This window comes from Physella acuta, unplaced genomic scaffold (genome assembly GCF_028476545.2).
Source record: "Physella acuta isolate Inbredline_101_S28 unplaced genomic scaffold, ASM2847654v3 ptg000406l, whole genome shotgun sequence".
NCBI lineage: Eukaryota > Metazoa > Mollusca > Gastropoda > Physidae > Physella > Physella acuta.
This window is the reverse complement of record NW_026731925.1, coordinates 318,210-331,099: the sequence shown is the minus strand read 5'-3', so window position 1 is coordinate 331,099 and position 12,890 is coordinate 318,210. Positions and strand designations below refer to the sequence as shown.

Here is a 12,890-nt window from a genome sequence, read left to right as displayed (position 1 = left end):
TTTAATTATATACATATACATATATACATATACATATATAAATATAAATACATATATATAAATATAAATAAATAAAAAAATAAAATTTAAATATATATATATATATATATATATATATATATATATATATATATATATATATATATATATATATATAATATATATATATATATATATATATATATATATATATATATATATATATATATATATATATATATATATATGCATTTGTAATTCTTATTACTTTATCTGCATCTAAAAATAAATTGCAAAAAAAGCCTTGGCTAAAATCCAGTCGTAGAAGTAGCCACAGCCCCAGCCATAGCTACAGCCAGAGCCAGAGCTACGGCCATAGCAATAGCTATGTAATATTATAGCTTATATTTACAACGAATAAAAAGTATCGTCATCTTTAATATACGAAAATAATACTAACTACATCAAACTTACGAGTTAGTTCCCCTCTTCTACAGTCCCTCTTAGACTGGCCCCATTTATTATACAGTCCTGGGTTTACCCGTCTAGATTTCTGAGGAAAAAATGTGATTGCTCCCCTTTGTAAATAATAGCTTTTATCATCGGCGCGGCATTTATGTGGAAGCTAATGCCATCTCATAGCAACCAAGTGTCACTGTACCACACCTTTGCACGTTGAAGCCACAGTTTAATTTTTCAAATGTAATATTTACCTTTACCATAGCAAAGGAATGTATGGTTTACATTGAGTGGCTCAACTCAAGCATTGTGCCTCCACACCGGTCACCCCCCCCCCCCCTCCCCCACACTTCCTTTCATTCATCTCGCCAACCTCTCTTAAGCGTGGATGTTTAAATAGACTGTTTGCACTGTCTTAAATTTCCAGGGAAATAATTTTTATCGAGGTTAAATACGGTTTTATCCACAGGAAGAGATTTTATTGAAATGTTGTTTTTTTAAATCAACACTTGTTATTGTAGAATAAAACGTTTTTTTTAATGGAACTTTTGTTAACATAGTTTCTGTTCCTTTCTCTAAAAAAATTTGGTCTAGATTAGTCAGTTTTATTCAGGTTTAAAAAGAAGTTTGTATGAGAATAGTAATTTTATTGTTCTGTAACATGGTGTTTGTGTGTTTAAGGTTATATATCAAGGCCTTGATTTTCTCTTAAAAAATATTTGAATGGACTCACTAGTTTGTTTGCAAAAATAGTTATTACCAATTAGAATCAGCATGTATAGCATCATAATACGTAAAGGGATGGCGTGACCTAGCAGTAGAGCGCTAGACTACTAACCTAATGTCTCGAGTTCGAATCAGCGTCCAAGTCAGTAGAACGTCATTGAGTCCACTCAGCTGTTATCTAGGTACCTAACACATGTTAGGGTATGTAAAGGCGGCTGGGCATTGTGCTGAAAAAAATTATCCCTTCTTACACCAAGGTCTCAGAAACAGATAAACTCTACTTCAAGTACGCAATAGTCCGTCAGGTTCAAAATCGTAATTTTACTATAAATAATAATGATAAAAACTGATGTCATTTTTAACAAAGTAATGAGTGTTGATGTTAGTCCTACATGACAAAAACCCACAACAGTATATCATCAATGAAAATACTAAGTGATTAACTACACGTAAATCTTGAGGAGTCTGTCGTTTCTCCCTGAATATTTTTCACAATGACCTGCACACTAATTTGCCCCAAGAGGAATACACCAACTATAACAAGTACAACGGCTGTTCCCGTCAAAATATGGTGTTTCATGGCTTGTTTCTCTACGGTTTCTGTTCTACTCTGCATCAACTTTAGCAAACATAAACCTGGAAATTGATAATATTAATTAGGAAATAATATTTTGAGTATATATATATATATATATATATATATATATATATATATATATATATATATATATATATATATATATATATATATAAGAGAGAGAGAGAGACAGAGACAGAGAGAGAGGGGGATTCGGAGAGCTTTATAAAGATAAATATTAAATACATATAGGCCTATATAAAGAGAGACTATATAAATAAATAAATAAATATATATATATATATATATATATATATATGCGATGTGTGAATAGCAGCTGAGTATTTCTCCAATTTCTTAGTTATAGACTATAACAGGTTTAACGTGTATACCTGTTAGCTGTTTTTCAAGCGATTAATCACGATTGAGTTATACATTAAATTTTATCCATAATTAATTTAATCTACGTGTGATTGACCTGGGAATACAAACACACAAAAGGCAGACAGTCCCCCAAGGATCTGTATGGCCACGCCTATGTTGGGGACGAAAACGGATGAGATCAGGGTCAAGGTGAACCACACCAATGTAGTGATGACACGTCTCGTCTTTTCGCTGTACAACATGTCTTCTGGACTCATTTTCCAGAACATTCTCCATACGGTTTCAAATGCAGTCCTGCAGAATAAGGAGTAGATTGTGCACATCACAATATATGCTAATGTCGAACTCTAGTCTTTACCTTTACAATTTAATTTTAAAATAAATGTATTTTAAATTTATTTTAATTATAGTTTAGCAAAGCTAACAATAACATTGATAATGACGAATAATCCCTCTCCGCTTCACCCCCCACCCAATAGAAACCACTTGCATTTTGACAGCAATTTAAATTAATCCAGCCAAACACCATCTTTAATGCCCTATACATAATATCTTTTTAAAACAATACTTACAGATAACTATTCAAATCTTTAAGCACACGAAGAAGATAAAATGAGTTGTTTCTAGGTGTTATTTTTTATGTGCACTGTGTTTCTACATAAGTTATCAGACAAAAATCTAAGATATCAAACTTAAACTGATAGGTAAATAGAAACATCTTGAAGAATATTGGCACATACAAACAGCTGTATCCTAGACATACACACCGCATTTGGTTATATATATATATATATATATATATATATATATATATATATATATATATATATATATATATATATATATATATATATATATATATATATATATATATATATATATATATATATATATATATATATATATATATATATATATATATATATATATATATATATATATATATATATATATATATATATATATATATATATATATATATATATATATATATATATATATATATATATATATATATATATATATATATATATATATATATATATATATATATATATATATATATATATATATATATATATATATATATATATATATATATATATATATCTATATATATAAAGCAAAGTGGTCAAGTGCCCGATAGGGCACTTCCCGGCGCCGCAGGCGCGTCAAATTTGGCACGATGGTGCCTTCGGGCGATAGAACACGAGGGCCGGTGACGGTTGGCCGAATAATATACGGAGAGGGGGTCAAAACTGACCTCGACTGACCGGCGCCTTATATGGGCTATATTACGAAAAAAAATTTCCTCCGACGACCCCCCTTGATATTTTGTGAGGTGGTAGGAGAATGCCTTGGGGTGTCACAAAAAACTCGGCATATCTGGGAAAACTTCGTAAAGGGGTCAAAACTGACCAGTCGTATTTCCCTATATAATCTTTGTATTTTATGGGGAAAACAGAGGGTCATTTCAAAACGGATTTTAGGGCACTTACCTTCTTTACATCTGGCTAAGTTTTGGCATGCTTATAGGTAAATGGCTTGGCCGTAGGGCAGACATGTCGGTTTCACTCAAAGCCCTCGAAGAAAAAAATTGACCGCGAGTGAAATTCTCTTTATATGAGCTCTATTACGAAAAAAAATTTCCTCCGACGACCCCCCTTGAAATTTTGTGAGGTGGTAGGAGAACGCCTTGGGGTGTCACAAAAAACTCGGCATATCTGGGAAAACTTCGTAAAGCGGTCAAAACTGACCAGTTGTATTTCCCTATATAATCTTTGTATTTTATGGGGAAAACAGAGGGTCATTTCAACGCAGGCTTTAGGGTACTTAAACTCAGTATATCTGGCTAAATTTTTGCATACTCTTAGGTCAATGGCTTGACCTTTAGGGAAAACTGTCGGTTTCACTCAAAGCCCTCGACGAGGGCTAAAAAGTGACCGCGAGTGAAATTCTCTTTATATGAGCTCTATTACGAAAAAAAATTTCCTCCGACGACCCCCCTTGAAATTTTGTGAGGTGGTAGGAGAACGCCTTGGGGTGTCACAAAAAACTCGCCATGTCCGGGAAAAATCGGGAAATGGGTCAAAACTGACCAGTCGTATTTCCCTATATAATCTTTGTATTTTATGGGAAAAACAGAGGGTCATTTCAACGCAGGCTTTAGGGTACTTAAACTCAGTATATCTGGCTATTTTTTTGCATACTCTTAGGTCAATGGCTTGACCTTTAGGGAAAACTGTCGGTTTCACTCAAAGCCCTCGACGAGGGCTAAAAAGTGACCGCGAGTGAAATTCTCTTTATATGAGCTCTATTACGAAAAAAAAAATTCCTCCGACGACCCCCCCTTGAAATTTTGTGAGGTGGTAGGAGAACGCCTTGGGGTGTCACAAAAAAACTCGGCATATCTGGGAAAACTTCGTAAAGCGGTTAAAACTGACCAGTTGTATTTCCCTATATAATCTTTGTATTTTATTGGAAAAACAGAGGGTCATTTCAACGCAGGCTTTAGGGTACTTAAACTCAGTATATCTGGCTAAATTTTTGCATACTCTTAGGTCAATGGCTTGACCTTTAGGGAAAACTGTCGGTTTCACTCAAAGCCCTCGACGAGGGCTAAAATGTGACCGCGAGTGAAATTCTCTTTATATGAGCTCTATTACGAAAAAAAATTTCCTCCGACGACCCCCCTTGATATTTTGTGAGGTGGTAGGAGAACGCCTTGGGGTGTCACAAAAAACTCGGCATATCTGGGAAAACTTCGTAAAGGGGTCAAAACTGACCAGTCGTATTTCCCTATATAATCTTTGTATTTTATGGAAAAAAACAGGGTAATTTCAATACAATTTTTACGTTACTTAACCTCTGTACATCATGCTAATGTTTTGCATACACTTCTATAGATGACTAGGCCGTATGGAAAAACTGTTGGTCAGACTCAAAGCCCTCGACCAGTGCTAAAAGATGACCGCGAGTGAAATTCTCCTTATATGAGATATATATAAATAATTTGACGATCGATCCCGTTAATATTATTTGAGGTCGTAGACCGACCCTGGAGGGTAACAAAAAAACTTTAATCCCGTCGGAAAAAGCTATTGTAGTCGTTAAATATGTTTATATATCGTATTTTCTTATATAAGCATAGTAACTGTTTGTTTAAAAAAAAAGTAAACACAGAGATACGTCATTCGGTTAATTTCCAAGGGAGGTAACCTTTTTAAATAATTATTTTTCAAATAATTGTATACTATTTTAAACAGAAACAGAAAACTACAAAGTATAGCATTTGTTTTAGATAAAAATAAGTTATTAATTAAGCTACGTATCATAATTAAATAAAAAATTAATTTTAACAGTCAATGTAATATAAATTATAAGATATACTGTTCATGGAACCTCTGTAGTTCTATTTCCATCTTAGTTATAAATTGCGTACTTTCGAACACTTTCTCTGCAGGCTAATGTTAAAGAGCATAGGCCTACAACAGGGGTCGGCAACCTTTTGAAGCGGAAGAGCCAAAAGTTACAATTTTCAAAATTTCCCTGGTTTTAAAGAGCCACTAACGTTTTTTTATTTCAAATATTTTATTTTTTTATTAAGATTATTAGTATTTGTGTAAGGAGCTGGAGAGCCGCAACTTGATATCAAAAGAGCCGCATGCGGCTCGCGAGCCGCAGGTTGCCGACCCCTGGCCTACAACATCTTCTCTAAAATTAGCATTACTGTTTACATTTAAGCACTCCACGCCTCATCCATCACCTAATAATTACTATTCAAATTATCAAATGTTTTTGAAAACCTAAGCGAAGCTAGGCAGTATGCCTAGTATATATATATATATATACATATATATATATATATATATATATATATATATATATATATATATATATATATATATATATGTATGTATGTATGTATACATAAAGTGTCATATAAAACAATCAACAGTGTATTTTTGCGAGTGTGACTTACTTTCCGCAGTAGCATATAATGGGGTAGGAGGTGCATACTTTGACAGCCACAAGAACCACAGCAACCATCACCTCAGCTGTAGGTTTAAACGACAGCAGTATGTCGTTTGCAATATCGTCACCAAACTGTAAGAAAAATATCAAACATTTCGTCACACGAACCGAGATTATATTACAGATTGTGTTTTAATATCATGGATTGTTGCATTCGCAATTAACTATTTATAAAGTCTACATACATTAAGTTATTTTTTAAATACATTCCTTTTACCATTTAGTCTTTGAATATTAAATAAGTGCCAACATTGAAATAAGCTTACTAAATGTATTAATTTAAGTAATAAAAAAATACGTTTTAGGTCATTTTCAATAATTTTTTTAACATCTAAATTTGATAAATGAAAAGAAAAATCTGATATTTTCAAACATCCTTTTCACATCGTCGAATAAAATAAATAACAAATACTAAGGAAAATCAGAAATGAGGGGTAAATACAAAACCCGAAACAAACCTGTAGATAACCTAAAGCAGCGGTGAGCGTGTAGAATACGATACACACTATCAAGGCAAGTGTTACTGTTTTAGAGAACTCTCTCATGTTACGTTTGGCCATACAGGAGTAGATAGCGATGATTTCGATATGACACTGAAAGAACGATATATATATATATATATATATATATATATATATATATATATATATATATATATATATATATATATATATATATATATATTTCAAGTAAACAAAGTTTAAAGTAAACAAAAAATTGTTCCTCATTCTCTGGATAAAACTTACATCATAGCCTAGACATACGTTTGGTAATACAAGGAAAATATCAACCCATGAACGCGGTCTGAAAATGAAAAAAAATGTAATACTAAAATCATGAAAAAATTAAAAACTGTGTTTTGGTATTATAAGAAAAAAGCTCAAATCAGTAAACTATGCTCATGTACAGAATATGTTATAGTCTTTTAAAATAACCTTCTATAACTAATTTTAGCAATTTTAATTATAAACCTGGGAATACATGTTTCCATCGCATGTATTTATTGGTTAAGGTATCATAAAACAAGTTTATGTTAAAAGTTAACTTACTCTGTGGTGATGGTGTCTGGTGTATCATGAGGTAGAAAATACTTTGTTGTTACCAGCATAGCTAAGTATAAGCTACTTATAACACCAGCGATACTGGGAGGAAATATAAATGACACTAGAATTAAGAAGAAGAAGATGAAATTCAATATGAAATCTATATACACGTTTATGCACTCAGGTATTGTTTGTTTACAAACATATTCTACGAGAACACAATGTAAACAACAAGCACAAGTGACTTAAATAATAAACAATTTATATATTTACCTGGTGTAAATCAAAAAATCAATTCTTTTTGTAAAACATAAAGGAAGTATAAGGACCACTGCCGTTACGGATATAATGAAAGCCCTTCTCATGTAGATCGGATGGGTTGTACAGTAAATGTCCTGAGCTACTTTAAAAAAGACTGAAAGTAAAATTCGATGAAATCACATAAATGATGTCAACTAAATGTACATTTCGTCATTTTGTTTATTGCTACAAGGATGAGGATTTGATGTTCACTTATAAACCGGTTAGTTAATGAATATCAATAATTAGGAATAATAAGTTACTGTAAAAAAACAAAGGTAGTTGCCTTTTCTTTCAAAACCTACGGCTCATTGGAAATGTGAGGAAGAGTTCACCAGTTTGATTAACCTCGGGATTTGAAGGGATAGTGTGGTCAGCACTATGCCCAGACAATTTTACCTCACTTAGGAACCCAACAGAACTAGGGGGACTACGTATTCTTGCCAGGAATTCGAACTCGAGACTTGAGTCGTCCTCTGTACCATTTAAATTGGACCAAAAATGTGTCCCTGACATGTTACAATGTGCACGATTTATTTTTATATATGTATAGGCCTATATATTTGTATTAAATATACATTTGTATATATATATATATATATATATATATATATATATATATATATATATATATATATATATATATATATATATATATATATATATATATATATCTTCATTATATATATATATATATATATCTTCATTGTTATAAGCACGATTATAATTATAATACTTCCATATTTTCACATTAATTTTCATTATTTTATTATTCCAAAATTGCACTATTTTCACAAGAGCATTATGTGTACCTCAAACATTGTATTGCAATTAGTTTTAGAACATCTATTGTTACCGAGTTCATTGACCCTCATTAAGCTTATTATGTTAGTTATGCAAATGAGACTTACATAGTTCCCATTGATCACCGATGATAATGAGAAAGGATATACAGAATACAAAACAGTGCAGTAAAATACAAACAGCACAAGCCAGCTGGGCTTTTGGGCCACAAAGGGAGAGAACCACGTCTTGGTAGGTGTTGCTTCCCTTTACAGTGGCGCAGTAGCCCATGATGAAGACAGTAAGCACCATGACGGCTACACAGATCTGACAAAAAATGTATAATTTTATTTTAATTTTTGCTTCTATACAAAGTTTTAAATACAGTACTACTTACTTTAACGTTTTTTTTTTTTAAAAATAGTATATGTTTTATTCATAAAATTAATTTAATAGACTGACGAGTATAAGCAACTACTACGGTTACACATTCAATATTGTCGTCGTTTCGGTATATTTCAACAGTACAGGCATATTTCCTCGGTGCGCGGACCTTTGACTACAGGTGCTTTGACCATAGGGGATTTGACCATAGGGGGTTAGACCACAGCGGAGCTTTGACCATAGGGGGTTTGACCACAGCGGGGCTTTGACCATAACGGAGCTTTGACCATAGGGGGTTTGATCATAGGGGTTTGACCACAGGTGTTTTCGCAGCAGAGGGTCTTTGATCACAGGTGGTTTGTCAACGGGTGTTTGATCACAAGCGCTGTGTCCGGCTTTAAACACAGGTATTTTTTCCTTATATGGTCTTTGATAATAAGCGCTTTGTCCAAATATTGTAATGATTTATTTTAAATGTTGTGTAATTATTTTTTAAATTGCGGCAGGATATAATAATATGTTAATTCATCATATATAAATACAAATCATCTAAACCATACAATTATTACTTCTTTGACTACACTGTTGGCATGTTTTTATCCTTTGTTATCCTTTCTATTTGTATTTTCAAGTACATCTACATTATTTATTTGTGAAACTTGTTTTTATGTTTTATTTATGTTCCATTTAAAATAAATTCTATGAGGCGTAACACCAGCCTTTATGTGGAGACTAAACTATCGTTCTTAACTTTTTTTTAGTACGTTTATTTCTATTAATGGACTCCCAGGAAACATGTATAAAATCGTATTAATTGTATCACAAATTTAAATCAAATAGCAATTTATAATATCTATTTTAAAATCTATATATTATGGTTAACCCCGCACTATGGTCAAAACCCCCTATGGTCAAACCCCTATGGTCAAACCCCCTATGGTCAAACCCCCTATGGTCAAACCCCCTATGGTCATAGCACCTAGGACCCTTTCCTCGGGTGGTAAAGAACCCCCCGTTCACCTCCCCCCCCCCCCCGAACGAAATAGAAACTATATTGAAAATTTTTAATTTCCCAGTGTCCCGCATCCCTCCCTCCACCACCGACGTTTGAAAAAGTCTGAATAGAACACTGTATGTAAAAGTTTTACCCCCTTTTATTTTACATACAATATTGTACATGACATAGTTTACAATTTTTAGAGTATGGATAGTACTACATATTAAATATATATTTCTCTATAAATATATACGAAATATTTTCATTAGTTTAGTTCAGAAAAAATAGGCGTTTCACGTCTAACCTATAAATCAACTACTTTAATAGGAAAACATCTCAAATACCACGTGTTTAACGCCATTTAGCTATGTACGCAAAGACAACACTAAATTCTACTTTTTAATAAGTTTAGAGACTTGACCAACTCACTGACTGGACGGTCATTGCCGTGAGGACTCCGCCAGCCTGGTGATAGGCCATGGGGAAGTTGAGAAGTCCGGCACCAAGTGTGGCGTTGACCAGAAGAAATGCTGACCTAATCCACCCAGATCCTGGCATTTTGAAAGATGGTAGAATAGTTCAGCTCGTTATTTCTAATGTAATATTATTTTTAAAATTTAAAAAGTAAAACAAAGAAAATAAAGTGGGAGTGATCTCCTCTAAATTTTTCTTATATAACACTACGGAATATGGCAACTCGGGATATAGACATAATTTTTAATAAATTTTTAATTATTTAAATTTAAAAAAATAGAATAGAATCTCGTAGAAAAAAGAACTGTGCACAAAGTGCACAGCGAAAAATCCGTGTCTACTAGGGCGGAATATAAGTACTTATGCGTCTTTTTAGAAATAGCCAAAAACCTAAAGTACTACTTCTGTTGAAAACATAACAGAAAGCAGAGAGTTAGATATTTTACTTATACGTAAAATTTCATCTATCTATCTGAAACAGTACTCAAGTTACAAGCTTTTGAAAATACAAAATTATAATACGTTCCACTTCCAGTTACCGGAAATTGCTGCAAAGTTAATACAGAACTACAAATTTGATATATTGTTATTGCAGTAACTTGAACACGAAATTGCAATATTATATTGAAAAACAATAGTGGATTGCAAACTTGAGAGATATTTAAAATTCAGTCAACAACAGTACTCAGAAATGTGAAATAACAATTAGAGTCAAATAGAAGCTTATAATTTAAACCATCGTGGTAATTAAAAAGTGATAACATTTTTATAAAGAATAAAATACATTTTCATGGTTAAATAAGTGTGGAATAGCTTAAAATGTTCTAACCTGGTTTTTGACCCGCGCTGCCGTTGAATGAACAAAATGCTGTCCGTGATTTTAGCTCAACACACCCAGTTACTAAACACTCGGACTTGAAGTAACTTTCTTGAATTGTCGTCAGCGTCTTGAGGAACATTATTCCAAACCTTTGACGACAATGTTTCAACAGTTGAATTGTCTATATCTTGCCATTAATAATGACATTTATAAAAAAAAAGTAATTGTTTTAATGTAAAGTGCTAAAAATTAAGGAATTGAGTTATTACAATGCAAAGCCTCCTTTGCTTTCCCTAACGTGAGTCAGGTACCCTAAAGGATTTGAACTTAAGACTTTTGGGTTAGCATTCTTACTCTATACCCTCCGACATTACCGTCTCATAAGTAAAGAAATATACTTTATATTATATTATAATTCAGAAAATGGTAACGACACTTAACGTTCGTTTTAAGCAATACTTACGTTAATGTAGGGCGATAATGTATCATAAAAATTTACATATTATCCCAACATATATAACTTCTACTACTTCTTTAATAATAGTGTATAATTAATTTTCTGCTTTTATGTGCATTATTACATAAAAGCTTGTTATTAAAAAGTTTTTTTATGAAAATAAATTTTAGTACTTGTCTTGACCCACGTTCCAACTACGAACCGTATCTGTCAGTTCGAAGGGCCAGTATATTCGCTCGGGCGTTTCGATCTAGAAAGACAGACAGATGAATTGAGTTAAATAAAAGCTTGTAAAAACAAAAGTATCATTGTTATCACGTAAAATATTACGTTTGAAAATATATTTTAAATTAATTAATTATTATTTTATGGCTGAGATATTTCAATTTAGTAAAGCATCAAATATTTACTAACTTACTATTTGCTATAACAAAGATTTCTTGTATTTCAATGATGGTATTTAAGCACACTACCTGATGATCCGCTGTTGTATTGTTTTGATCTGAGGACTAAAAATGTGAGCAGTCCTAAGCAGAAAAAAAGTTCTGTCAAATTTATATGTACCCTAGTGAAACGTAAATGCACGATGGAATGTCACGAATAGTAAATGAAAACTTGGAATTTAAAGTACAAGCGTATTTTGTAGGTTGACATTTATTTATAAAAACAGGCTAAACAGCTGGCCATTATACGCCACAGTTAAACGAACATTAACACCTTTAATTATTTATAATTAATCATTATTGTTAAGTCTACATAAAGCCACTAACGATTAAAACTAACAAAATATTATCTGTTGACGTTTTTTTTTAGTTGTTTTCCTATTATTAAAAAAATGTTGATTTTATTTATCTTCATGCATAATCTATTCAGCCAAACAAAAAAATGTGGGCTATAGGTTCTCTATTCCTGTTGTATTAATTCTTATAGTACAATTCAGTCACGTATGTAAATGTTTATGGAATTAGTAGGTAATGTATGCCATTAAAAGCTAATAAATATTAGTCTATTTTCATCTATATAAATACATATGAATGTATGTTGGTTTTATTTTTTAAATTTCGTTTGCATTACTTCACCTTTAACCTGGTTGCCGTGATACTGTAAGTTTGGAAGTTTTCTATGATGAAGAATATGTTAAGTTATGAGAGACATTAACGCATTGTCTGTTGCAGTTTGTCGTTCAGAACTCCCCCGTTGCTATCTTAGCACCTGGGATCTGTTGATTGACCTCCTGCACTGGTGGTCAGTGGTAAAGTTGGTTCAACTGTCAGACTACACCAGGAGCATCCACCGGCGACTCGAACCCCCAAGTGAGCATTATGACGACTACGTTCTTTTTAAAGTTCCACAAACTACGGATACGGTGAGCTACTATAATTGCTGATTTAATAACATGATACAAAATTCAAGTTTATTAAGAATGTAAACTTGATAATGCTAATATATTAGCATGTTTTCCGTTCAGGTAT

The 12,890-nt window shown here is 32.3% G+C and overlaps 1 protein-coding gene across 1 annotated transcript; it reads right to left on the bottom strand.

Annotated features, from left to right (window-relative positions):
* Window positions 1–1,603: 1,603 nt before the first annotated feature.
* LOC131942463 (sodium-coupled neutral amino acid transporter 7-like) lies at window positions 1,604–10,225 on the bottom strand. Its single transcript, XM_059302362.1, has 9 exons — window positions 10,097–10,225; window positions 8,415–8,613; window positions 7,477–7,618; window positions 7,210–7,302; window positions 6,907–6,964; window positions 6,619–6,753; window positions 6,108–6,232; window positions 2,220–2,419; window positions 1,604–1,800 (listed from the first exon to the last, which is right to left on the bottom strand). Exons 1-9 carry the CDS (start codon window positions 10,223–10,225, stop codon window positions 1,604–1,606), a joined length of 1,278 nt encoding a protein of 425 aa, XP_059158345.1.
* Window positions 10,226–12,890: the final 2,665 nt, after the last annotated feature.

Bases quoted from the DNA above. Each gene is read 5' to 3' on its own strand.
- LOC131942463 (XM_059302362.1), bottom strand. From the start codon at position 10,225: ATGCCAGGATCTGGGTGGATTAGGTCAGCATTTCTTCTGGTCAACGCC. The intron at 7,619-8,414 runs GTAAGTCTCATT...TTTTACTTTCAG, and splicing joins CGGTGATCAATGGGAACTAT to TCTTTTTTAAAGTAGCTCAG. The intron at 6,965-7,209 runs GTAAGTTAACTT...TTTCATTTTCAG, and splicing joins CCAGACACCATCACCACAGA to ACCGCGTTCATGGGTTGATA.